The sequence below is a fragment of the Prionailurus viverrinus genome, chromosome B2 (assembly GCF_022837055.1).
Source record: "Prionailurus viverrinus isolate Anna chromosome B2, UM_Priviv_1.0, whole genome shotgun sequence".
Lineage (NCBI taxonomy): Eukaryota > Metazoa > Chordata > Mammalia > Carnivora > Felidae > Prionailurus > Prionailurus viverrinus.
In genome coordinates this window covers 17,837,077-17,864,637 of record NC_062565.1, presented here as the reverse complement: position 1 = coordinate 17,864,637, position 27,561 = coordinate 17,837,077, and the positions used below count along the sequence as shown (strand labels likewise).

The 27,561-nt window shown below is 44.3% G+C and overlaps 2 protein-coding genes and 1 long non-coding RNA gene across 4 annotated transcripts in view; 2 read left to right on the top strand and 1 right to left on the bottom strand.

Moving 5' to 3' along the window:
- Positions 1 to 23,648, top strand: part of LOC125165762 (N-acetyllactosaminide beta-1,6-N-acetylglucosaminyl-transferase-like) — a 62,249-nt gene extending 38,601 nt beyond the window's left edge. The window contains exon 2 of the mRNA XM_047859031.1: positions 23,484 to 23,648. Within this exon, the coding sequence (XP_047714987.1) occupies positions 23,484 to 23,566 (83 nt within the window). The 3' untranslated portion in view covers positions 23,567 to 23,648. The remainder of the gene's footprint in view (positions 1 to 23,483) is intronic.
- Positions 1 to 27,561, top strand: part of GCNT2 (glucosaminyl (N-acetyl) transferase 2 (I blood group)) — a 58,297-nt gene that overhangs the window by 11,926 nt on the left and 18,810 nt on the right. The window contains exon 1 of one of the 2 annotated variants that reach the window (XM_047859029.1): positions 12,771 to 13,982. The exons of the other annotated variant lie outside the window; for it this stretch is intronic. Coding sequence (XP_047714985.1) covers positions 13,058 to 13,982 — 925 coding nt within the window. The 5' untranslated portion in view covers positions 12,771 to 13,057. Of the gene's footprint in view, positions 1 to 12,770; positions 13,983 to 27,561 lie in introns of those variants that run through there. 2 annotated transcript variants of the gene reach the window in all.
- LOC125165763 (uncharacterized) lies at positions 368 to 27,561 on the bottom strand. The gene is made up of 3 exons (XR_007152212.1): positions 27,551 to 27,561; positions 19,669 to 19,683; positions 368 to 483 (listed from the first exon to the last, which is right to left on the bottom strand). It is a non-coding gene; the product is annotated as an uncharacterized LOC125165763 (long non-coding RNA).

Here is a 27,561-nt window from a genome sequence, read left to right as displayed (position 1 = left end):
AAATAATGGCCTTAATATGTCTGCTTTTAATGGCCTGTCATTTGGGAAGCTTTTCCTGATCTTTTTTTTTTTCTCTCTCAATGATACACTTTGTAAACCTTTGTAACGCTTGTATGTCATTTTATAATCTTCTTTACATTATGATTATGAATGTGAATATCGTATTACCCTGACTAAAGTATAATCTCATATGGGGTCTTTCATGTTTTTGGCAGCCCAACACAGTGAGCATCCAGTGGGATAAGAATAGTTATTGAATTGATATAAATGGAAATAAATCTTTTTTTTTTTATGGCGAAAAATTTTAGATTTAGATGTAGCCAGCTGGACTCAGTTTAGACGGTCCCAATTTTGTTGCCAATATCCAAAAGCATCATAATTAGGAGCCAGTCAAACATATGCCTTCTTCTTTCCATCAGGCCTGATCTGGGTGTTGACCTTGGCCACGTCAAGGTAATAGAGTTTCTTCACAGTGTCTTTAACCTGGTACTTGTTGGCCTTGACATCCACAGTGAACACAAGTGTGTTGTCCTCTATGCTCTTCATGGCCGACTGGGTAGTAAGGGAGAACTTGATGATGCACAGTGGTCCAGCTTGTGTCTTCTGGGGGCATTCTTTCAAGGATATTTGGACTGCCTTCAGAGGCATTTGGGTCATCAGAAGGTAGATGACCTGCAGATCTTCCTTTTGTGTGTGTGTGTGTGTGTGTGTGTGTGTGTGACTGTGGACATCTTTCAGCACCATTTTCTTGGACTTCAAAGCCTTTGCTTTGCCTTTGCCTTTGGGAAGGACAGGAACTTCCTTCTTCACCTTCAGCACCATCTTTGTGAAAGGCAGAAATAAATTTTTTTATTCAAGTGTAATTAACATGCAATGTTATATTAGTTTCGGGTGTACAATGTAATGATTCAACAATTCTGTACGTGACCCAGTGCTTGTCAAAGTGTGCTCTCAGGCGCCTGGGTGGCTCAGCCGGTTAGGCATCTGCTCAGGTCATGATCTCACGGTTCGTGAGCTCTAGTTCCCCATCAGGCTCTGTGCTGAGTGTGGCGCCTGCTTGAGATTCTTTCTCTGCCCCTCCACCATGTGTGCATGTGCTGTCTCTCTCTCTCAAAATAAATACATTAATTAATTAAAAAAATAAGTAGATTCTTGATCCCTTTTATCTATGTCACCCGCCCCACTCACCCACTTTCCCTCTGGCAACCCCCAGTTTGTCCTGTGCATTGAAGAGTCTGGGTTTTTGTTTGTCTTTTCTTCTTTCTTTGCTTTTTTTTTTCTTTCTTAAATTCCATATATGAATGAAATCATTTGGTATTTGTCTTTCTCCGGATGACTTATTTTACAAAGCATTATAACCTGTAGGTCTGTCCATGTTTTCACAAATGCAAGATTTCATTCTTTTTTATGGCTGAGTAATATCCCATTATATATGTATACCATATCCTCTTTACCGATCCGTCTAGAGATGCACACTTGGGCTGCATCTGTATCTTGGTTATTGTAAATAATGCTGCAGTAAACATAGGGGTACATATGTCTTTTCAGATTAGTGTTTTGTTTTTTAGGAAACTCCGTACTGTTTCCCACAGTGGCTGCACCAATTTGCGTTCCCATCAACAGTGTACATGGGTTCTTTTTTTCTACATATCCTCGCCAACATTTGTTATTTCTTGTGTTTTTGATTTTGGCCATTCTGACAGATGTGAGGTGATACCTCATTGTGGTTTTCCCTTTATTTTTTAATTTTTTCATTTCATTTTTTTTTTTTTTTAATTTGGGAGAGAGAGAGAGGGCGCTGGGGGAGAAGAGCAGTAGAAGAGGGAGAGAGAATCCCAAGCCCAGTGGGATCTATGCCCTGTGCAGAGCCCAGTGTGGGGCTTGATCCCACGATCCTGAGACCATGACCCGAGCCAAAATCAAGAGTCAGACCCTCAACCGACTGAGCCACCCAGGTGCCCTCATTGCGGTTTTGATTTGTATTTTCCTGATGATTAGTGATGTTGAGCATCTTTTCATGTGTTTATTGACCATCTGTATATCTTCTTTGAAAAAAAGTATATCTCTTTAGGTCCTCTGCCCATTTTTTGATCAGATTGCTTGGGGTTTCTTTTTCTTTTTGTTTTGTTTTGTTTTGTTTTGTTTTGGTGTTGAATTTTATGTGTTCTTTATATATTTTGGATATTTTATCAGATATATCATTTGCAAATATCTCCTCCCATTCAGTATGTTGTCTTTTGTTTTGTTGGTTTCCTGCACGATACAAAAGCTTTTCATTTTGGTGCAGTTCTAATAGTGTAATTTTGTTTTTGTTTCCCTTGTTTAAGGAGGCATAGCTAGAATTGATGTTTCTACAGCTGACGTCAAAGAAATTGCTGCCTATGTTTCATTCTAGGAATGCTACTGTTTCAGGTCTAACATGTAGGTATTTAATCCATTTTGAATTTATTTTTGTATATGGTGTAAGAAAGTTGTCCAGTTTCATTCTCTTACACGTAACTGTCCAGTTTTCCCAACACCACTTGTTGAAGAGGCTGTCTTTTCCGCATTGTATAATATTGCCTCCTTTGTCATGAATTAACCGACCATATCAGGGTGGGTTTATTTCTGGACTCTCTGCTCTGGTCCATTGATCTGTGTGTCTATTTTTGTGCCAGTACCTGCTGTCTTGATTACTACAGATTTGTAGTATATCTTGAAATCTGGAATTGTGATACCTTCAGCACTGTTCTTCCTAAATGGAAATAGTTTTTAATATGCCCCTCAGCCTGCTGCCCAGTCAGTTGCAAATCATCACCCCTTCCACCTCCACCCCCATCACACACACACACACACACACACACACACACCCTAGATTACTTTGCCATGTCCTGAGGGATCAGTTTCAGACAGCATTTTCTAGCCATGTTCAGTCCTTCTGGGACATTTCTGACATTTCCTTTCTACTCCTGGTCAATAGCAATGGTACTGTTCTCTCTCCTTGTGTTTCCAAAGCATCTTGCTCACCTTGGGAATACTTCACAGTGCCAACCTTATTTGGGGAGCAGTGCTGGCCCTAGCCAGACTATGCTTCAATCCGAGGTCGACCATCCCTGATCTTACCAAACTGGTACCTTACTCCACACCATAGAAGTAAAAAAGAACAACCCAACAGCAGAAGCCCCTGCTTTAGAGGACGTATCTGGGTTTTCATAAGGCTACTTATTTGATGAAATTAACTCATCTGTTGGTGAACAATCTTAGAAAGTTATATCCAGGGGCACCTGGGTGGCTCAGTCAGTTGAGCGTCTGAACTCTTGATTTCTACTCAGGTCATGATCTCACGGTTCGTGAGTTTGAGCCTGTGGTGAGCTTGGAGCTGGGAGCGTGGAGCCTGCTTGAGATTCTCTCTCTCTCCCTCTCTCTCCACCCCTCCCCTGCTCTCTCTTTCTCTCTCTCTCAAAATAAATAAACTTAAAAAAATTTTTAAGGAAAAAAAGAAAGTTACGTCCAAAGCAGTAAATGTATTAGTCACTTTCTGAACTAACCTTGTGTTAATGTGGTTTCTCATTGCCACAGCTGCTTACAAGCCCATCTTTTGAAATCTCATCTCCTGACCTGCAGAGTATATCATATTCTTTCTTGAGCTGCTTTTGGTCAAAGCCATGAGCATCAGAAGGTTTTCCCCAAAGTATATTTACCCCATATCCATGTCAGTGCCATGTTTTCTGAGAATAGGTGGATGATATTCCTTCCCCATAATCTTTCTTTTCAAGGCAGGTTTAAAAGATCAGAACTTAACTGTGAACATATTGAAGGCTGATGCTGCCATTTTTTTTTTTTTTTTTTTACTAAGCAAACCAAAGATATTCAGATCATCCTAACGTAATTAGCTTCCCGCCATCATTAGTCTCTTCTCTTGAGTCATCCCCTTCCTTAGCCCCATTCCTCACAGGATTCCTCCTTCATGAAAATCTGGGATTCTGTCCTCAATTCAAATCAGAGCTCCTTGGGGGTCTACAGAAGGAAAGCCCTCCTGCCCGGGACCCCAAACACTCTCCTACATCCCACGTGAAAACTGCCCAGTTTAGACCCTGAAGTCCTGGTGGGGTGTTCAGTGGGGGGGGCCTCCCGGAAAGGCTGCTTACCCCTCCCCCCATGTGGTTTCTCCTCTCCAAGGACTTTGGTCTGTCTGAGCCAAGCGCCCTCCACCCCACTTCCAAGTCTTCTTGGATTTTATCTCTGGTCAGTTATCCTACCACGTTTTGGACTTTCCCCTGCACTTTAAGTGAATTTAAACAAAACTCCCCAGTGCACTTTTCCTGTAAAAACAGCATCCTCTTTATTCTGGGAAGAATCTAGAATAATCACAGCATTTAGAGCTGAAAGAAGCCTGAGGGAGCATCTAGTTCCAATTTGCGCTAAGCTTGTACAAATCGGGAAATTGAGAGTCGGAGAGATCAAACGGCTGGTTGACTCTGCTGCTGTTAAATGAGTTAACGTTTCCTGGCTTTACTGGCCATTTCTTACACATGTTAAAATAAGTGATTCCATTCATAAGACCTTCATACTTTTCTATTCGTCTCCCCTTAACAGAAAGAAGACCTCTCGAGTCACATGTGATACGGAGGGGAGGGGACTTCAGACACAGTCAACACTGCGATAGCTGCTATCTTCCTTTTAGGTTCTCCCTGCATTATATAGGTTGTTCCTAAGACATTCCCCTACCCCCTGGGGAACATCTGTGTAGTTAGAATAATGTATGTGGGTTCTTTTCAGCTCACTGTAAAGCTGTCCAACAAACGCTGATCATTTGGTCCCCACGCCTTAGTGATTTGGGATAGGTAAGGAAGGGCTATATGGGTTTTATGCACTACAGTTTGCAGACTTTTGATGATCTGCATCTCTACTCTGCATTCCCTCTACTCCCTCCACCCGGATCAATGGTTTAAACATTTCTTTTCCTTCCACACTCATCCAGTTATTGAATACTCTTTTTTTTTAAATTTTGCTTAACATTTTTATTTGCTTTTGAGATGAGAGATAGAGACAGAGCATGAATGGGGGAGGGGAAGAGAGAGAGGGAGACACAGAATCTGAAGCAGGCTCCAGGCTCTGAGCTGTCAGCACAGAGCCCGACGTGGGGCTCGAACTCACGAACTGTGAGATCATGACCTGAGCCGAAGTTGGACGCTCAACCAACTGAGCCACCCAGGTGCCCCAAATACTCTTTTGTCAACTATCTTGCAGCTGTGAGTGGGTAGGACAGCTGGTGTCTAGGGTGATTAATTCATCCTGGTATGCCCAGGACTTTCCTAGTTTTAGCACTGGTAATCCCACATCCCGAGAAATCCCTCAGTCCTGGGCAAACTGGGACAGATGGTCACCCTAAGTGCTGCCCCAACACATTCCTGCTTGCTTCCCAATGCCCAGGTCATCTTGGGATCAAGAATTAATGCCTTAGATATTTGTGTTCCACAGAACAGCACCGATCAGTAAATTGGAAAACTGTTATCATCAAAAGCACTCAGTTCCGCAGATTCCAAAACACTGAAGACACATCGAAGGGTAGTGATTGAAACTACACTATCATTCACGAGGGCCCTAACCAAAGCAGACTGGGGCCACACCTCCTCTATTTATAAGAAATTGTCCTTTTCTTTTCTTTTTTCCTTTTCTCTTTCTTTTTTTTTTTTTTTTTTTTTGAGGAGAAAGGATAGAGTTTAAGGAAATCATTTCAAAGGATAAATTGGTAAACATAAAATCTGAATCGAAAACCACTTTAACCAGTGGGAGAATCAAATACAAAGATCTTCTTCAGTTATGCGCAAACACAGGACATATCCTGGAGACAAATTTGTTTGGCTTTAACGTCTAGGAAAGAAGAAATGTCTGCTTCTTTGGGATTGATCCAAGCCCTCTGCCCTAATACACTGTCTAAGCTCAAGTTAATGACAGGTTCTGTGGGAAAGAAGCTAGTAGGAGAGTGGATTAAATAAACTGAACTCAAGTCAAGAATTTAATAGGGCTATTAAAAGTAGAAGTTGGAGGAAGCCACACCCTATTTCTATTTTAAAACTGTTTTGTTTCCACTTATTTGAAAATGTTCAAAAGATAAAGAGTATCTTCAAGATACAGATCTCCCGCAGCTGCTGAATGGTAAAACACTGGGTCTTAGTAGAAATACCAACCCCTTGCAACATCAGTTCAACTTTCAAAAATATGTAGGTGGAGGAGTTTGGAGGCAGTTGGTACGAGAAGGGTAGCAGAAGCATATCCCAGATTTGGACAGACCTTGAACCTGCAAATTCACTTCCTGAATCTGCCATCTTTTTTCTCAAAGGAGACATTTGGAAACCGACACGTTGCATAGAAAGACAACCGTCACTATTCTGTTCCTTGAAGTTGAGCAGAATATAACCAAAGATAACATTTTTGTTTGTGTTTCTTGTCTGCTTTTCGCTTTTGTTTTTGTTTGGGCAATTGACCCCGGAAGGGAAAGAGCTTTGCTACCCCAAGAAGGCCTCTAGGGAAGTAGAAAAGGGAGTGCGACCCCAGAAGAGTGAGGTAAGCTAGGGTGACCGTCTGTGGAAGATCAGGAGAAGATTCGGAAGAAGGCTTCATAGCCAGATTGACTTTCCACCACTTAGAAAGACTATTCCTTTTTAACAATTGGGAAACTAAGGGACAGGGATCCCCAAAGACTTTTCCAAGGTCACGTAGGAGGCAGCAGAGCTTTGTTTGAACCCTGCTCCAGGGGCACCTGGGTGGCTCCGTCCATTAAGTGTCCCACTCTTGACTTGGGCTCAGGTCATAATCTCATGGTTTGTGAGTTTAAGCCCCACATTGGGCTCTACGCTAACAGTGTGGAGCCTGCTTGGGATTCTCTCTCTCTCTCTCTCTCTCTCTCTCTCTCTCTCTCCCCCTCTCCCTCACTGGTGCACGTGCTCTCTCTCTCTCAAAATAAATAATGTTAAAAAACAATAAAATAAAGCCTTAAAAAATATATAACGCTGCTCCAAAGCCTTGGTCTTCCCCCACTATGCTGTGTATTTGTCTCTGTGGTAACCTTTTTGTGGGGTGACCCAGCAGGCTGGCTCTCTGAAGAGGTAACCATTTGGAAATGGTTTGGAAATACAGGCTGAAGAAACCTGAAGTGTAGTCGCCCCACTTTGGGGCGGGGGCACAGGGCAGAAGAGGCCAATGTCACCCATGATAACAGTGACCTTGAGGGCTCCCACCTATCCTTTGGGATCTTTCAGGCGGCAGAATGACCCCTCAAACACAGTTGTTCTGCTTCACTGTTTAGTATCTAGGAAGTAGACGGGGCAGGTATGTTCTTGGATGAGCCAAGTTTGGTAACAGAGAGATGCCTTAAGACTTGTTGAGTAATTCTTACGTGCAAGGCATTGTTCTAAGCTCTTTTTATATCCTGAACCTATTTAAATCTCCTTAAAGCCCCATAAGGTCAGTCCTCTTAATACCTCCATTTTATAGAAGAAGGAAGGAAACTGAGGCATACAGTCCAGTGCTGTGCACTATAACCCAGATGATGGATGTAAAGGGGCTTCAGGCAGGTGTAATTGGCCCCATTTCACATTTCTTTGTCTGGAAAGATACAGAATCTATAGGTGATTGCAAAGATTCCAGTATTGCAAAATATAGGCCTGGAGGAACCCAATTGCAGTCTAGAACAGGGATCGCCAAATGACACACAGCCCATGGGCTAAGTCTCACCCGTTTCTGTACTCTCCACAAGCTGAGAATGACTTTACATTTTTAAATGGTTGGAAAAAACCAAACGAAGACTATTTAGTGACATGGATGTTATATGAACTTGAGATATCGGTGTCCACAAATAAAGACTTCACAGGACACGGGCACATATTATGGCTTACTTTCGAGCTGCGGTAGCAGACGTGAGTGGTTATTACATCAGAAACCAAATGTCTCACAAACCTAAAATATTTACTATGTGGCCCTTTATAGAAAAAAAAAAATGCTGACGTAGAATCATGTGGTCAACATAATTGCCTAATACTTTCAGGGAAAAATTTTTGTCGTAATTGTGATTGCTAAATAATTAAAAGCCTCCCCTTTTGTGCAGAAACTGGTTACTTAAAAAGAAATTCTGAATAAACATCCTTCACAAATGACTTTTTAAATAGAATGTGCAGCAGGTATGCATAAGATAGATAAATACATTTATATATCTTCTCACTAAATGTTAGCACTCTGCTTGTTTTCAGAGACGGTCTGCTTGGCCCAATGTTTGCAATCATCTTTATGATTGTCAAACCCTTTCATAGACATTAACTTATTTGATAATTTACAAGTGCTGGGGGTACTGATCGGCAGTAATAAAATGGTCCCTGAGCTGAACGGATGGCAGCCATCCTTTAACTGAATGGTCTTGCAAGTGCTCTGCTTCTGGATTTTTTCTTGAACCTTCTCACCCGCAGCCCATCACCTTGCTGACAACAGGGTGCCTGGGTGTCCCCGTGCTACATCCCTCTGTTAATTTGTGACTTTTTAAAACAATATTTATTTATTTTTGAGAGAGAGAGAGCACGTGAGTGAGGAAGGGGCAGAGAGAGAGGGAGACAGAGAATCCCAAGCAGGCTCTGCACTCTGAGCACAGAGCCTGATGCCGGGCTGGAACTCATGAACCGTAAGATCGTGACCTGGGCTGAAACCAAGAGGTGGACGCTTAACTGACTGAGTCAGACAGGTCCTCTTGAATTTGTGACTTTTTAGCTGCTTAGGTCTGAGTAACTTTGTTACGACTGTGCAACTATACTAAGAGCTCATGGCTTAAGACCGGAGAGGGGTTCAACGCACATGAACAGGACCTTTGATGCTTAAAACAAAGATGATAAATTTGCATCTTGAAGGCTCCATGCAGCCTTCAGGGTGCATGTACATGCATGCACTTGTGTTTTAAAAATTTCTTAAGTACTTGGTCACATTCAAAGAATCTGGAAATTTTTTTTAAGGGTAAAATTCAGATTTCTCACTTCTGAAAATATTTGAAGAGTGGGGCGCCGGGATGGCTCAGTCAGTTAAGCATCTGACTTCAGCTCAGGTCATGATCTCACGGTTCATGGATTGGAGCCCTGCGTCGGGCTCTGTGCTGATGTCTCAGAGCCTGGAGCCTGCTTCAGATTCTGTGTCTCCCTCTCTCTCTGCCCCTCCCTCACGCATGCTCCTTTTCTGTTGCTCAATAATAAACACTGAAAAAAAATTACAGGCCCTGTGGCCAGCGTGGCATTATTGGCCAGCGTTGAGAGGGAGCTGCTTGCTTTAGGTGGGACATAGGCTCTTCGCTGCGGTCCCCACCCTCCCTCTGTGTCCATGACACCTCGCCCAAATGTGAGCTGCCACTTGTGAACTTACCAGCCCTGTCTTTCCCTTCCTCCTCCAGCTTCACCTACTATTTTCATTTCTCTTCCCCGACACATTCACGTGTGTGACTCCAGCCCACAAATCTGTGATCGTTGGTTGCTGGGAGATCCTTCCTTGTTTATTTTCTGTGTCTCCCGCGTAGCCAAAGCATTTGGGGTTGCCAGACTGACACAGCATGGTATACATTTGGCGGAAATGAGGGGGCCCGTCACAAAGCGTTGTCGTGAGCCAGCAGCAATAATTAGGTTGAGAGGAGTGATCTGTGGTAGAGAGGTATGAGCACTTGGAAAGGAGTCAGGCCCGGATTCCAAGGCTGCCCCTTCCGAGAACCAAACCAGCCTCCACGTTTACCCCTCATGGCTCAGCTGGGGCAGACACATGGCTCCTAAGTTACTAAGAACCCAGTGACTGTAAGGGAGAAAAGATCCCGCCGTGTTCTCAGAAACCTTTAGGTAGCCTCGCCTCGTGTGTTCGTGCAGAGCTGAGCTGATGATGTGTTGTTAGCTGCCTCCTGTGCTATCTCCTCGTTTGTGATGTTAAAGATCATCCTGGGGTACGGAGAGGCAGGGGAAGGTCATACAAAATGCCCGCTCGATGACAGTTTGCAGTAGGTTAAGCCAACTGCAGTGACCAGAGCAGAAATAATGTACTGGTTGGAAGTCACAGCTTAGCCCGCCCCAATTATTTGCTAGAAGAAAATGCCTGTTCAGTTGCCACAGATACCGAGCAAAACAAACCTACCCGCTGGGCTAACTGCTTAGCAGGGCATCACCTCGAAATCTCACGTTGTTCATCTAAACCATTGTACATAAGGCAGGACAGACCAGAGAGGCATCTCCCGGGTCGTGCTGTTTGGAGCTGTAAATCACGTCGCGCCTCTCTCGCAGCCCCGCTTGCAATCTGCGTTGAATAAATCCTGTTGAAAGATTTGTTGAGTTTGCTTTGTATTGGCATTCCATTGGGGCTCTACTGTAGGGTCAAGGCTCAAGGCAAAAAGAGGGAAAACCACCCCGAACCTACAATGAGAGCCCAGAATTCCCTCCCCCCCCCCAGCCCTCCCTTACTCCTGCTCTCCTCGAAAGTTCTGCCAAGGATGTATTTTACAGAAAAGGGCGTGGCTCTACTAAGAGTGAAGGGAGGTGAAGGCATCCACATGGGCTATTCAATTCTTCCCTTCCTATAGCGTATTTCTATTTTGTGTCTGGGGCGAAGGGGGAGAGTGATGGGGAAGGATAAGAGTGGAATTTAACCTCCCCTGTTTCAGTAGAAATAAAGCAACCCACTGGAAAGCCTTAAGAGGGTAAAAATTTCTCTTTGCCATTACTAAGAACAGAAGTCAAAATATCAGTTCATTAACAAGGTCAGGAGATGTTGGATATTTTCCTAAAGAGAAACAATAACAATAGTTGGTAATGCTTATGGAACATGTATGGTCATAAACATAAACCCTGAACAAGAGTCATCTCTCTTTTTTTTCTTAATTTTTTTTAATGTTTATTTATTTCTGAGACAGAGAGAGACAGAGCATGAGTGGGGGAGGGGCAGAGAGAGAGGGAGACACAGAATCAGAAGCAGGCTCCAAGCTCCGAGCTGTCAGCACAGAGCCTGACACGGGGCTTGAACTCATGGACTGTGAGATCATGACCTGAGCCGAAGTCGGTCGCAGGTCCGACTGAGCCATCCAGGTGCCCCCAGAGTCATCTCTTTTTATGTTCTTCCCAGCCTTGTGAAACGGAAACCACTGTGACTGTCCATCTCACAGATGAAGAAGCTGGGGCTCAGAGAGGTTCAGTAACTTTACCCTGGTCTCACAGCTGGTCAGCGACCAGCAGGGATTTGAGGCTCAAATGGACTGGCTCCAGCATCTGGACTAGGGAGCTGCAGAGTGAAGCTTTCTGGCTTCTCTCCAGCTGAATGACTTGGGAAAAGAATGTTCTTCTTGGCCTCGGTTTTCTCATCTGTAAAATAAAGGGTTGTATTAATTAGATATCTTTAAGGTCCCCGCCAACTCTTCGGGTCTGTGTCCAAATCCGTATCCATCACATCCGTGACACTGTTGTCATTCATTAGCTCAGCCCATTACAGTAAGCTGGGGAGTGGGGGGGAGGGGGGGAAGGGGAGAGGGGTGGGACAAGAAGGGGGCAAGGAGATCGCTGCATTATACACCAAACACTTTCCTAACAGAGGCAGCTGATCCTGCCCAGACAGGTGGGACAGGAGATGGGCGCAGGCATTTTTAGCATACCACTGTGACTGTCACAATGGATTTTGTAGTTGGACCAGTCCCTTTTCCCCAGAAGCTTCCTTACCGCCCTCATAGGTCTACAAGGCACTCCACATTTGCTGAGTGCTCCAGGCACCCGGCACAGGTGAGCTGTGACAACCCCTGTGTAATGTGACCGGACCTGCTGGGCTTCTCTTTCTTCCTGCCTCCCTTGAATTACACTGAGTGATACTTCCAGGAATTTTGCAGCGGCCCCGAAGCCTTTGTTCTTTCTTCAGAATAAGGAAGTGGGAGAGGTGGCTTGGTGGGAAGGAGACTTCTTTGAGTTCTGTGAAATGAACTCAAATCTGAAGCTGTCAGACTTTTCAAAAGACCCAGTGGCTAGTCACTCCACATTTCGTAGATAAATACCGTGTTGACAGCTCAAGTTATCTGAAGCTCTGTGTGAAAGGGGAACCAACTTTTCTCTCTGGGAACAAGGACTCTCACGTTTCGGTCTGGTGTGCAAACTAACGTGTGTTTGTTTCATTTACGATTTGTGTCATCCACACGGACCCTTCAATGTTACAAGTCAGTCACTGCTAGGTTCCTTCTGCCATACCCCGAGAGGGTGATGCTTTTTTCCCTCTTCCCATAGCCTCCACAGACTCGGTGGTGTATAACACCATGGGAAACTGGCTGATTTAATCCGGGGAACACGTACCTCACCAGCCTTTTTTCTTTTTCTTTTTCTTTTTTCTTTCTTTCCTTTTTTTTTTTTTTTTTTTTTTTTTTGCAGCTGATAATCTGCTGAACACGTGTTACAAGTGCATTTTTTTCTTATCTGTGTCTGCATGCCCAGAGGTAGAAACAACACTGACAAGCAAAAAGAGGGGCAGAGAAGCAAATAAACCCGAGGGGCAGAGGTCCTCAACCTTGTGGTTTCCCCGGGGCGGCTAGCAGGTCGCGGGGCTCCCCCGGGGGGGCAAAGTGGGAGCATTTACTTTGCCAGGCGAGGGGGGGGGGGAGCCTGGGAAGAGAAGGGAGATGGTACCGGAATAGATTGGATGGGAGGGGGGCGGGGTGAAGCTGGGGAGACTCAGCCCCGGCGAAAAGGACCCGTCCTTCCAATGCAGTAGGTAATTTGCAAGGATCCGCCACTCGCATTCCGTATGCAAATGAGGAGGGCCTCTGGGCGGGGCGGAGCGCGGCCGGGATTCAGCAGCGAGGGTCGGAAGAGCACGCCGAGCCCGGGGAGCATCGCTTCTTCTCCGGCCGGCGCCCCGGAGGAGGGACGCCGCGCTCCGGGAGACAGTAGATGAGGCTTGAAGCGCTCACGCCCCGCTGCGAAGCTGTCGAAATCCCAGACTGCGAAGAGCCGTCAGTTCAGCCTCTTCGCGCCCGAGGTTTCAGGGGCGGGTCATTTCTCCGTCCCTGGAGAGAGATCCCTTCCCCGAGGAAGTGAAAATAATGAACTTTTGGAGGTATTGCTGTTTTGCTTCCATCCTGCTCTGTGTGGTTATTTTGGTGATCCTTTATAGTAGCCAGTTAAACGTGCCAAAGAGTTTCGGGAAGGTGAACGGTTCCAGTCCACGGTATTCTCCAGTGCAAGCCTGTGATGACGCCTTAGGAGCTAAGTCAGCCTTTCTGTGGGGGAAGACCTTACCATCCCCTTTGGGAAGCGTCTCTTGTAAGGACTACCTGATCCAGAATCACTACATCACAAGCCCCCTGTCGGAAGAAGAAGTCGCTTTCCCTTTGGCTTATGTCATGGTCATCCATAAGGACTTTGACACTTTTGAAAGGCTCTTCAGGGCTATCTATATGCCCCAGAACGTCTACTGTGTTCATGTGGATGAGAAAGCCCCGGCTGAGTTTAAGGCATCTGTATGGCGGTTACTGAGTTGCTTCCAAAACGCTTTTGTCGCGTCAAAGAGAGAACCTGTGGTCTACGCAGGCATTTCCAGGCTCCAGGCTGACCTGAATTGCCTAAAAGACCTTGCGGCCTCCCAGGTCCCATGGAGGTACGCCATCAACACGTGTGGGCAAGATTTCCCCCTGAAAACCAACAAGGAGATAGTCCGGTATCTGAAAGGATTTAAAGGGAAAAACATTACCCCGGGGGTACTGCCTCCGGATCATGCAATTAAACGGACTAAGTATGTCCACCAGGAGCACATAGGCAAGGATGGCTCTTTTGTGAAAAATACTAATATTTTGAAAACCTCGCCTCCACATCAGCTGACCATCTACTTTGGCACCGCCTATGTGGCCCTTACCAGAGAGTTTGTCAACTTTGTCTTCCATGACAAAAGGGCCATTGATCTACTACACTGGTCAAAAGATACTTACAGCCCCGACGAACATTTCTGGGTGACACTTAACAGGATTCCAGGTAGGTGCCGGTTGCCGGTCCAACGTTTTCTTACTCGTAGATTGAGTCCACTAACATGGAACGCTCCTAAGAGAACAGACCCATTTGAAATTATTTGGGAAAAAATGTTAGCCCTTAGAAAACTCTTAAGTCTGGTTGCTTTTTGGTGACAGTTAAGTGCCAGCTCTGTCGTCTTGTAACTATGTGCAATATGGTGATTTAAGAAGTATGCAGACTATGGGAGGTCTGGTCTGTTTTGATCATGTATCACATAGTAACCGACTTGTAGCTCAGTGTTTTGTTTTTGCTTTTGTTTTAACCGAGGTGTAATCGACATGTGCTAGCTCAGTCTTGTGAATGAATGCTTTTCATGCTTTTCTGGATAAGCACAGCTACAACGTGATGGAATTGATTTTTCATAAGCAGTCTAGAATGTATGAGTTCTAATATGAGTTTCAGAGTGTGTTACGGGCTGTTAACACTGATCCTCAAAGTCAATGCTCCAAGTCGATGGGGCTGTTTTTCGAATCTTAGAATCTTTGGATGTTGATAAATGATCTCTTCAGTGAAATGTCTCTGGTCTGAGATCTGATCAAGTGCCCAGGTCTCGACCGACTGGGTTCAACACGAGCGGTCTGGTACGGTGTTGCCCAGAAGAACTGGGTAAAATGAGTTGGAATAGACAGAGTTGATCAACAGCTGGGGTCGATCCAAAGTAAATTCTCAATTTCGAAGCCACAGATTATTAGCAATTCCAGTTTGCAGCCGCTTGGCTTTATATACTGTTAAGTCTTTTCCATTGTTTATGATAATCTGGAAAGGGGTCCAAGGGGTGCCAGGCAACTAAAGGCAGAAAACAGAACACAATTCCCTCTTTGATTCAGGACTGAGTATCTTTTCAAAGTTCTGTTCTCCGTATGCTGCCCGAGAACACCTGTGTGGCCTGCACCACCTGTTCCTGGTGATGCCTCCATCGACTAGTTTCTACTGTTGTGCCAGCCTGGCTGCGGGTACCGGCCCTGTGCGAGGGTGGCCCGGTGCCTGCTGTGTGTGAAATCGCTCCCTGCGCTTACATGTAGGACTGCTGGTGACACATTGGAACGTGGTTGGAAGCCGCCTTCATCTCTGAAGTAGATTGATAGTGGTTGCTCCTTTCTCAATCACTCCACATTCCTCAGAGCCGGACTGGAGTCATGGTCTCAAAAGTCTACTCAGGGCGGAAAGAGGACTGGCAAGGGGACTGGGAACAGAGACATATGCTATCCCATGAGCTGCTAAATTGTCAGATCACACAGACTTGTAGGAGCAGGAGTAAACCAACAGTATCATAGTGTAGTGAGTGTTCATCCTGATTATTTACAAACAACTGTCTTAAACACACGTAAATAGGGGCGCCTGGGTGGCTCAGTGGGTGAAGCGTCCGGCTCCGGCTCAGGTCATGATCTCGCGGTTCATGAGTTCGAGCCCCGCATTGGGCTGTGTGCTGACTGCTCAGAGCCTGGAGCCTGCTTCCGATTCTGTGTCTCTCCCCGTCCCCTGCTCATGCTCTGTCTCTATCTCTCAAGAGTAAATAAACTTAAAAAATTAAAAAAAAAACCGTGTAAATATATGATACGTGGTGTCTAATATTGTTTTCTGTTGGTATAGTTTGCTGCAGAGGTATGTATTTCATCATTTCTTTCTTTTTAATTTTTAAAGATTTATTTATTTTTTGGAGACAGGGGTTTATTTAACCCTAAATAAATAGGGTTATTTATTTTTTGCAAGCAGGGGAGGGGCATAGAGAGAGAGAGAGAGAGAGAGAGAGAGAGATACAGAATCTGAAGCAGGTTCCAAGCTCTGAGCTGTCAGCACAGAGCCCGACGCAGGGCTCGAACCCACGAAGCGCGGGGTCATGAGCTGGGCTGGAGTCGGTTGCTTAACCTACTGAGCCACCCAGGTGCCCCCATCATTTCTTTTAATTAGGAGAAATGATCATTGTAATCCTCACGAGCAGAGGAAGAAAAGGAGGTTTAGAGAGACTGAAGTAATATGCTCTTTACACGGCTTGCCCAAGCAAAGCTGGGATCTAATCCTGGATTTGTGTGACCTGAAGTTTGAACTTGTACCAGCAAAGGAGGGAATAGTCATTTCATCTTTCCTGTATATCTGAAGCAAATTCCCTGCAGAATCCCAGAAGGGAGACAGGACAGGGGAAGGGTGGGGAAAAAAATGAGGGGGGGGCCATAGAGGTAAGTTCCAGCTGACCACTTTAAGCTGGAAATAAGGTTAACAGGAAGAGAGAGAGAGAGAGAGAGTCTGTGTGCGTGTGTGTGTGTGCGTGTTCGAACACGGTGAACACGCTGAGGCTTAGCAGGGCCGCTGTGCTAACTGGAGTCATGGGAAGGTGTCCTTGTTGGAACTGATGGCCAACCCCACACAGGTTTCTGTGACAGCTTCCCCAGTCCCCATCTGGAACAGGCTTTGGTCTGGCTCTTCCTTCTGCGAGCCAGTGGAAATGGCCAGCGTTCTTACAAAAGGCTGGGGGGGTGGGGGGGGGGGGGGAGGAACAAGCAGGCTGAGACTTTGAACCTAGTCCCTGTGAAGTGTATCGAGACTTTGTCTTCACAGTGACTAGAAGTCTTCAGAAATTAGTAGAACATTTTGACACTTATATTTTTAGCAGTCAACAAATATTTATTTAGCCCTTAGTTGTACCAACTACTGTTCCACGGACCGAGAGTGCCTTTTGTAAGAAGACAGACATGACCTCAAGGGGTTTGTTTCTGGATTTAGAATTTTAGTATATTGGACTCATTTCCCCCCACTCCACCACTCAAAAAATGTGTTGTTGTTGTAGTGTTTTTTTTCTTTTTCTGAATATCTGCCCCTGTTTTTAAAACATTTTTTTTAAGTTAGCTTTCTAAAAAACAGGAAATATATTCAAAAGGTGTCAGATCTCTTTATTTTGCACTCCGTCAGTTCCTGATAGATTGCTTCCTTCTGTATCCTTCCAGAGATATTTTACTACGTTTACAGACAATAAAATTAATGAAACATCCTGCGTGGAAAACGGTACACATCCTTTTTCTCTTTAATTGAGGTAACATTGGCATAGGATTCGTTGCAGGTGTACAACATAATCATTTGATTTATGGTCACACTACGAGGTGACCACCATAAGAAGTCTGGTTACCACCTGTCGTTATGCAATGAACCCCCTTCACCCGTTTTACCCACCCCCAGACCCCTTCCCGTCTGATAACCACCCATCTCTGTATTCTGTGAGTTTTGTTTTGTCTGTTCATTTTTTTAAATAGTATCTTGTCCATCTATTTATTTATTTATTTATGTATTTACAAGAAATCCCTACACCCAATGTGGGGCTCGAACTTACAAGCCCGAGATCAAGTCACATGCTCTACCGACTGAACCCCCCCAGGCGCCCCCACATATACTCTTTTTCTCCCACAAATACGCAGACGAAGAAAAATGATCTTTATAGCAGGTCCCCTATTGTCTGTAAGCGAGAAACAAAGGACGACACAATGCGTTCTTTATTTGCACAGATCATCGGCCGACATTTAGGAAGCTGCTTTTGACTTAAACGCTTTAGTTTTCCTTACTTTGAAGCGATTTGTCACCTGGATCCAAACAAGGGGCGGCGTAATTTTCGGTAGTAAGGGTTAGAGAAATGGTAGGTAAGATACCGCGTGGAGGTATAATGCCCCAAGAGCTAGGCCAACACGTGGTATCAGTGAAGGAGAAGATAAAAGTATCAGAAAGACCTTGTAGAATTGGCAAGCCTCGGAGTTCCAGTCGGAATGTCATAGGGCAAAGTTCCTCCTTAAGAAATCTGGTTTCCGGGTAGCCACCCCGGGCCCATCATGCGGTCGCATCTGATTCCAAGAGAAAGCACCTGCTCCCTACCTGGACGCCTGCAGTTCGTTTCCATCTTACGTGCGCCTGTTTGGAGTTTCTCCCCCAACTTGGCGCCCCTCCAGCCCCGCTGTTAGTATTGCTGTTAGATTCCTGGCCTGCTCCCCTTTCGTGCAGTGGGCTTCTCCTGTCTTCATTTGATCTGGGCTGCTCCTTCGCTACTGGATTAGGGGGAAAGAAACACGGGCATAAAGAGATGAAAGGTTAAGAAAAGACAACAATAGAAAGAAACTTGAAACATTTCTCCAGGTGTCGCTCCCAGCAGATGTAAACACTGAGCTATTTAGAAGGTAGGTGTTCTCTACCCGAAAGGTTACCTACCGGGCCCTTAAATCTGGGCGTGGCTGGATCAGTCCCAGTGTTTTTCAAAGTATGCATTGTGTTCTCTGTACATCAGCCTAAGTTTAGAAATCAGTTTCTAGAACCACAAAGGATGCATTCAGTCATGCCCATGACCGACCGAGAATTATAAATATTGATGGACTGGTAGGATCATGTCTTAAAAATGTCATTAGAACAGTTGGCTCTACCATACCTCTACCATACAGCTATTTGTGTGTGTCTGTGGCCAGATGAAAATCCACATTGACACTTATTTGATCAATATGGAGGTGAATTCTGGTTGAAGGAAAAATTGTATAAATCAGAAACTTCCATGGGTTCCTATCCATATAACAGAATTTTAAAACGATACTACGTTTGTATAGCCAGATCATAATATTAAATTTGGACATGATTTTTAAAATATTGTGTTGGTGGTTTGGGCCTTCTGGCTTGTGTTTCCTCATGGAGGAAACCTAGACCCTTTGAGGACCAGAAATTTGGGGGAAGATTGAAAATTTACAATTCACTCTGGCTCTTGAGTACCTAGACTGATGGATGAGTCTGGATCACAACGTGCTGAGTTCCTAGTCGAGAAACTTTAGACAGGTTGCATACAATCTACATAGTTGAGCTATGCCCAAGCTGTAGGCAGTTGAAGAATCATTTATGATGCTTCCGGTCATTGGTGATGCTATAATATTTGGATCATCTTTACTGGGGAATCTGTGCCCAAACATACTTTGCTCCCCACCCCCGTGAAGGAAAGAATGCAGAAACACGGCTCTCGGTTAGCTTTTAATTCCTAATCTCTAGAACAACATTCTGCAAGACAAAAGAAATTGGATTAAAGTATATATGAAGATTTAATTAAGTATAAATACCGTTATGATTGGTAAACATTCACTAAGCTGAACTTAATGTGACTTTATTCGAGCACAAAGGATTAATACAGCATCCATTTTAGAAGTGGCAAGACCATTTTTTCCAATTTTCAACCTGACATCATCTCGACCAAGACAAATATTTTCTAGAAGCAGCAGTTGCCTTTTTTTTTTAAAACAAAAACATAGTATTGCATTTCAATGACCCTTTAAGCAATAAAATAAACTATTTTGTGTATCAAAGCCATAATAGATGTATAATCAATGTCAAAATTATCTTCTTAACCTGAATGTCTCAACTCCATTTCTCTGAACCACTACAACGGCATCTCCTTCCATCCCCCTTTGAGTCCAGGTGATACTCTGAAAAGGCTTTGGAGCCAAACAGAGTTTAAGCCCTGGCTGCCCTTATTTGCTAACTATGTGCTGCTGGTTTTAGTGTCTGCTGACCCTCAGTTTACCCATCTGCGATGACGGGAATAACGTTTAGCACTTAGTTCCCAGAGCAGTTATGAGTATTAAATAAGATAATGTATACAGTGCAGTGGTTCTCAGACGGACTCCCAGGATCTGCCTGTTGGAACACAGATAGCCGAGCCCTACCCATAGACTTTCTGATTCAGGAGGCCTGGGGCAAGCCCCAGAATCTGTATTTCCAACAAACTCCCAGGTGACTTGATGCTTCTTGTCTAGGAAGCGCACTTTGAGAACCACTGGTGGAGACCATCTTTTACAGACACTGGCCCCTTTTTAGATTGGCAGCAAATGTTGGTTCTGTTCATTTCCGTCAGAGGTTCTCCTTGACTGTGGAAAAAAAGGCAGTCCCCAGGGAAAAGGAAAGCGAGCCTATGTAAGGAAAAGCGTGATGCTGGTTGCATTATAGTGGCTGTTATAAAAGTGATGTGCAAATAACTGACGTTTGGGAAGTATTCGTATTGAGCAAATATCCCCTGGGCTCGGGAACGAGGCAAAACTGCTGATGAATTTTAGCTTTGCCCTTGTTAGCTTGGTGATCATGGGTAACCCTAACCTCAAACTTCTCATCTCTACAGTCATGGTAACAGCAGCTACTTCTTAGCCGTTCTGAGAAGGAAATGAAAAACTTGAGTGTAAAGTGAGAGGTTAAGAATTTGTCCACTGAGGGACGCCTGGGTGGCTCAGTGAATTGGGCATTCGGCCCTGGATTTCGGCTCAGGTCACGATCCCGGGGTCGTGGGATCCAGCCCCGTGTTGGGCTGTGCACTGAGCGAGGAGCCTGCTTGGGATTCCCTCTCTCTCCCTCTCCCTCTGCCCCTCTTCCTCACTCCCATGCTCTCTCTCTAAAATAAAAGAATTATAACAATAAAAAAAAAAAAAGAGTTTGTCTACGTAGGAACAAGAGGATCCTCAATAAGATAAAATTTAAATATATTCTTACCAGGGTCTACACTACAGTTCCACCACCATGTACCAGCTTAATTTGCTGGGACGGGTACTCATTCTTTCTAACTTTGATTCCCCTTAATGTTACTGGGTGTAATTTTTGAAACTACTAACACCGCCTACTTCATCCTCCCACCAACACTGTGAAGTATCCTCCGTGAGAAGCATTTCCTCGAAAATTCAAAGGATGTCGATAGTGTCTTCAGGACTTTATTTTTGCAATCACATCATGGGAAAGAAACGGGGATTGGGATTCATAGGTTGTTTTGTTTTCTTAAGCCATACCGTGAACCCGAAGGGACTTAAGGCAGTACTTATGTGGAACATAATGTAATTTCTCAGGAAAGGAAATCAGCACGGCAAGGACCTGAAAGAAATGAGAGCTTTTTCACAATCACTCTGTGCAGGTTTTTGCTGGCCCAGCCACATCCTTCCCATTTTGGGCGTTCAACTTCCTCAAAGTTCAAACAGACGTCGTCCCTCCTAGCTGCTTACACCGGGATAATTTATAAACTCTAACATGAAATTCACCAACACACACCACCATAACCCTCTCGTGCCCACTGACCAGCTTTGACAACTACCCCACAAACTCAAAGCAAGAAAACACGATTTATAGAAAATCATGGAGTAGACTCCAGTTTTCAGAAATGAGTAAGCTGCTTCTTTTCAAAGGAAATACAACATTCCAATAGTCCAGGCTAAGGCTTTCTATGTATCCCATAATAATGATTTGCTGAAAAGTGAAACTCTTTGTATCCAACTTAAACTTTTAGGATATGTTACATCAACCAGACTACGTTTTCTTCCTCCTCCTCCTCCTCTTTTTCTTCATCTTCTTCTGTTTCTTCTCCTTCTTCTTTTGTTTCTTCTCCTTCTCCTCTTCCTTCTTCTTCTTCTTCTTCTTCTTCTTCTTCTTCTTCTTCTTCTCCTGTTCTGCTTCTGTTTCTTCTGCTTCTTCTTCTTCTTCTTTAATTTTTTTTAATGGACAAAGCTGAATCTACAAATTCTGTAAGCATTAGAAGCAAGAGTCAGAATAATGATTGCTAACAATGTCCATTCTCTTGGCCTCCCTCTTTCTGTAGGGAAGATGGGTAGAGAATGTTACTAAGAGTAGTAAGCTGATTGGTGATGTAGACTGTTCATGGGCAGTGTTTAGAGATGCTTTTTTTCATCTCTTGTTGCTACTGTATACTGCTTCCTCTATTTAGGAAAAAAAAAAAAAGGCCAAGTTGACCGTCTTTCTATTTTACGAGTCCCTGTATGTTTGACTTTGGAAATGACAGAAGGAAAAATTTTGCCTTCAGCTAAATCTTAATGTATTTTCCATCACAAGTCCTCATAGAGCCTTCTCTGTTGGGTTTAATTATCTTGTTAATTATTCACATATGTCATTTAATCTGAGATTCCCCAGGTTTCAAGCTTCTGAGCTTTGTGCGAGGTTTCTCTCATCTTGCAGGACAGTGTGGAGGGGAGAATACAGACTTAGGCATCCCAGCCTTGTCAGCTTGTAGGACACTAGCCGAATGACTTAACCAAACTGAGCCTCAGTTAATTTTGGTTTTAGGACATTGGAGACAGTTGGGAAGGTGTTTGGGAATTTATTAAAAAGTAAGAATTGTATATTGGGCAGTTCTGATTCAATTTCCCTCCCCCAAATACATAATACATATATATATGTATGTATGTATTCTCCAGATATATACATCTGTGTGTGTGTCTATATATGTATATATACATACGTATGTATATATATGTATATACACATACATATGTATATATCTGGAAAATAATGCATTTCACAGCAATGGCTATGACTTGCTAGTATTTCTCTTCAAAGATGTTTGTAGAAGAGCCGGAAGAATCTCTGGATGGCCTCTAAGGATGAGGTCTTGGATGACCCCAAAAGACACTCAAGGATTAGAACACATAGGTTCTTCAGACTCCAGCCACTGAACCATGTAAGAAAGGCCAGTGACCTACATATGCACATTACAAAATTATCTTCTAGGTTCTAGCCTCTTGTGATTAGCTGTTTGACCCTAGGCAAGTCACTTCATCTCTTAGAGCCTCGGTTTCCTTCTCTATAAAATGAGGAAATTGAACTGGGTGATCTCAAAAAAGTTTTCCTGCATTATTTTGCTTTAACTCTGAAGCATGCAGAGGAAGGAGCAAAAATTTTAGAGGCAGACAGGCTTAGGTTTCAGGTACCTGGTGTATGACCTTGAGCAGTTACCTTATCCTATGTGGGCTTCAATTTACTCATATGTAAAATGGAGACCATGCCGATGATTTACAAGATAATGGAGAATGTAGCTCCCAGCTTGGCCATTGGTGATTCTATGACCAATTCCATCCCTCCCCCCCACCCCCTTCCAGTGGGATTACTGGAACAATGGCCTCTGGGCAGTGAATTTCTCTCCTTGTCACAGTCACTGTGTTCTTGTCTAGATGCCAGCTACCACTCCTGCCATGACTTAATGAAACTCAGGCCAATCGCCTTAGGCAGTGGGGAGAAGTGATTTTTGTACCATAAAATTCTGACCACATGAGGATATTGGGTACCGGGTACTAACACAATATCCCCATTTGCCTGGCTGTTTTAATATAGCACATTTCTCCTTGTTTCTGGAGGGTATTTGGGGGGCGTGCCTATAAATGCTGAGCGAGACAGAGGCTGGGTCGTGTATGAACTGTGGGGGAGGGGAAGAGGCTCTCTGGAACCAGACTACTTGGCTTCGAGTGCAGCTTTGCAGATTCCTAGTGTATACAATGTGAGGCAGATTATGTAATCACTCTGAATTTCAGTTTCTGTATTTGTAAAATAGGGCCCATAATAGCACTACCGTTATAAGTAAATTACGTGTCATAATATCAGTTGCTGAAAGTGCCGCATGGTGCCTAGTAAGTATTAAAAACTGTCAGGGTTGTTTTGTTTTGTTTTGTTTTTTGATTCCACCCAATCGTCCGCATTAAGAGACAACAGGCTCTGGGAGAAGGCAGTTTCCCAAGATGCAGAGGCTTCTGAGATTACTACCAAGGATCTGGAAGATTTTCTAGAACTCAGACAAAGTGCGAGCAGGGGAGAGGCAGAGAGAGAGGGAGACACGGAATCTGAAGCAGGCTCCAGGCTCCAGGTGTAATGCCCGAAGTTCCGAAACCTCCCACAAAAGTCCACCAGAGTCGTAAGTCAAAGCCAAGCGGCAAGGGTCGTTTATTTGCAGGTTCGAACCTGGTCCTCTGCGCACTCGTCGCCGGGGACGCGAGAGGCCTCGATCAGGGTTGGTACAGCGTTTTTATAGACAGAGACAAATAGCACAGGGGAGGTTTCAAATTATGAGGGGCCTGATTAGTTGATTTTAAAGTAAGGACATTTGTTGTTCTCTGATTGGGCGTCCTTTGTCTGTCCTTTGGCGGGAAGGCTTTGTCCGTTACTTGTGGCGGGAGGAAAAAGGGGGAAGGGGGAAGGGGGTAGGGGAGGAATGTGTTAAGCAAGCAGGTTTACAGAAGCGAGAAATGCCGGTTAGTTTATGTACAATCACTCATTCCATCACATATCAGACTACATTTAGGAAGGTTTACAACCCATTCTACGACACAGCGGGTTACATTCAGGAAAGGCCTCACAATGCTCGTAGCAAACAGCAAGCAAAACAGACTTCTCAGCAATTGTATTTCTTATCAAAGATCCATAATAAGCAGAAAAGAGAACCTAGCTTTAAACTAAGGGAGGGCTGTCATTTGGATTGTTCCTTTCACAGGCTCCAAGGTGTCAGCACAGAGCCCGATGCGGGGCTGGAACTCACCAGCCGTGAGATCGTGAGCTGAGCTGAAGTTGGACACTCAACCGACTGAGCCACCCAGGTGCCCCACAACCATTCTGTTTTTCACTTTCCATACAGTACTCAATCAATTACATGAGAGAGTCGACACTGTATTACGAATAAGTTTTGTGTTAGATGATCTTGCCCAACCGTAGGCAATATGAGCATTCTAAGCATATTTAAGGTAGTCTAGGGTAGGCTTTGAAGTCTCATAGGTTAGGTGTATTAAATGTATTTTCAACTTGATATTTTCAATTTACAGTGAGTTTATTGGGACTTAACCCCATTGTAAGTCAAGGATGATCTTTATTTTTTTTTTTTTTAATTTTTTTTTTCAACGTTTATTTATTTTTGGGACAGAGAGAGACAGAGCATGAACAGGGGTGGGGCAGAGAGAGAGGGAGACACAGAATCGGAAACAGGCTCCAGGCTCTGAGCCATCAGCCCAGAGCCTGACGCGGGGCTCGAACTCCCGGACCGCGAGATCGTGACCTGGCTGAAGTCGGACGCTTAACCGACTGCGCCACCCAGGCGCCCCAAGGATGATCTTTAAATAGCGGGAATGTCACAAACTTAATTGGAAGAATAACAAAAACTGAATTCCACTTTTATTCCAGAAACACATATGACCGACTCACAAAACTTCCATTGTGAGTCCTTTCAGTCAGTCATACAAGAACAGCCTAATGAGCACGTCACAACATCCCAATATGATCTCTTATCAGAACTCATTCAGGGAGCACCTGGCTGGCTCAGTCAGTGGAGGATGGGACCCTTAATCCAGGTTATGAGTTCAAGCCCCACATTGGGCGTGGAGCCTACTGAAAATCAAACAAACAAAAAAACTCAGACAGAAGAGGATTTGTCTGGATTTATAGATGACTTTAGAGTTTATCTTTTACTGGGCTCCTGGGTGGCTCAGTCGGTTGAGGGTCTGACTTTGGCTCACGGTTTGTGGGTTCGAGCCCAACACTGGGCTCTATGCTGACAGCAGAGAGCCCGCCTTGGATGCTCTGTCTCCCTCTCTCTCTGCCCCTCCCCCCCCCCCCCCACACTATCTCTCAAAAATAAATAAACATTAAAAAAAAGAGTTTGGGGCAGCTGGGTGGCTCAGTCGGTTAAGCATCCGGCTTCGGCTCAGATCGTGATCTCATGGTTCGTGAATTCGAGTCCTGAGTCAGGTTCTGTGCTGACAGCTCCGAGCCTGGAGCCTGCTTCGGATTCTGTCCCCCTCTCTCTCTGCTCCTCCCCCGCTCATGCTCTGTCTCTCTCTGTCTCTCAAAAAATAAATAAACATTAAAAAAAAAAAGTGTATCTCTTACTATGAATTAAGGATATTAGTTATTGGTCTTGATCTAAATATGTCCATAATTCAGAGTTTCTAAAATACTGAAAACAACGACCGCACAAATGAAAACACCAGTATCAAGTCCTTAAGAATAGAGGCCTCAAAACCTCACAGCTGGATAACTCAAAACTGGCACTTCCATTCCTAAAACGACTCTGGGCGGAGGACGAGAGACAAGGGCAAGGAATTGAACGTGAAGCCAACGTTTCTTTGGCTCACGTTTTATTTTATCACCTTCGTACACATTCTATAACTTTCTTAAACTGGAAAAAACTCGTTTAATGTTTTATTTATTTTTGAGAGGGAGAGACAGAGCACAAGCAGGGGTGGGGCAGAGAGAGAGGGAGACACAGAATCCGAAGCAGGTTCCAGGCTCCGAGCTGTCAGGACGGAGCCCAACGCGGGGCTCGAATCCACAAATCGTGAGATCATGACCTGAGCCGAAGTCAGACGCTTAACCAACTGAGTCACCCAGGCGCCCCACTTTCTTAAACTTTTTATTGAACTTTTGCATATAGACAAAACTGCACTTATTAGAATTGACCACTGAACTCTCAAACTGATCCTTACCTGAGTAACCATCACAAGAACCCATGTTAGGCTAGTACTCCAAAAAACCCTGGTCACTTCCAAAAGTGACAACCATCCCCACCCCCATAAATTACTTCTGCCTTTCTTTGGGTTGCTGTGTAACTTCTAATTGCAGCCCAGTGCTTTTTAGCCAAATGTTCAGCTTCAGGAGATGTTTCCAGAAGAAATGCCAGGCCTACTCTGTGGCTTTCTGTATTTCTAAAAACAGCTGCAAACTCCATGGGGTGAGGGGGTGGCAGGGTAGGGGTGCGGGGGAGGTCCTCCCCCACGTATCCGGGGCACATCCCAAGACTCTTCCTCCCGTGTTCGTTCTCTTTTGAAAGTTTGTTTAGATGTTTCTCATTTTTGCAGAAGAATACTGTAAACAGAAGAACTACTTGTCCCGTTCTGTATAAAAGATTAGGCTTGCTATAGATAGGCACTTAATTCCCAGAATTGGCAACCTGTATATACACCCCAGTACGTGCAGCAACAAATGCAACTTATCAGGGACCTTCAGCTCCTCTGGACCTGTCTTGGGTTGAAAATAGGGATTCAAATCAGACAAGAGTCCTCAACAGGCGTGGTTTTTATTTGGCTGCTTTTACAAGGAATTGGAGGAAATGTTCTACCACTTGCAAATGAATTCTTGATGTACGTCCAACTGGGTGTAGCCTGGTGCCTTGTTTTGAAGGTGAAGAAGGCCCTGTGTCCTGGGCAAGACGAAAATTCGTCTAATGGATTTGCTGAGAACCTCTTCCCAGACAACACAGCAATACAGGGCATGCTATACTCAGTTGATTCCAATAGCAAATGGCCCTGACGAGAAATCTTTATCATGTAAGGGAACGGAGCTCTAAACAAACACGTCTAAACAAATCACAGAGAAAATTACCGTACTTAATGTTCACATGCTGCAAATAACAGAATCTCTCAAGTTTCTAGAATCTAATAAAACTTCAGTCCTAAGGTAACCGTTTTTTGAATTGATAAACCTTAGAAAGCAGTAAACACGTGCGTAGGGAATGCCTAGACTCATTTAAGAAAACCCAACCCATATGTCTCAATGGTAAAAGCCACTTGTGTGGGGTTATTTGCAATCATTATCCAATATAGGTTAGTCAACTAGTTAATAAGTATGTTGAAGTCTTTTTTTTTTTTTTTAATGTTTTTACTTATTTCTGAGAGAGAGACTGAGCACGAGCAGGGGAGGGGCAGAGAGAGAGGGAGACACCATCTGGAGCAGGCTCCAGGTTCTGAGCTGTCAGCACAGAGTCCGATGTGGGGCTCGAACTCATGAACCACGAGATCAT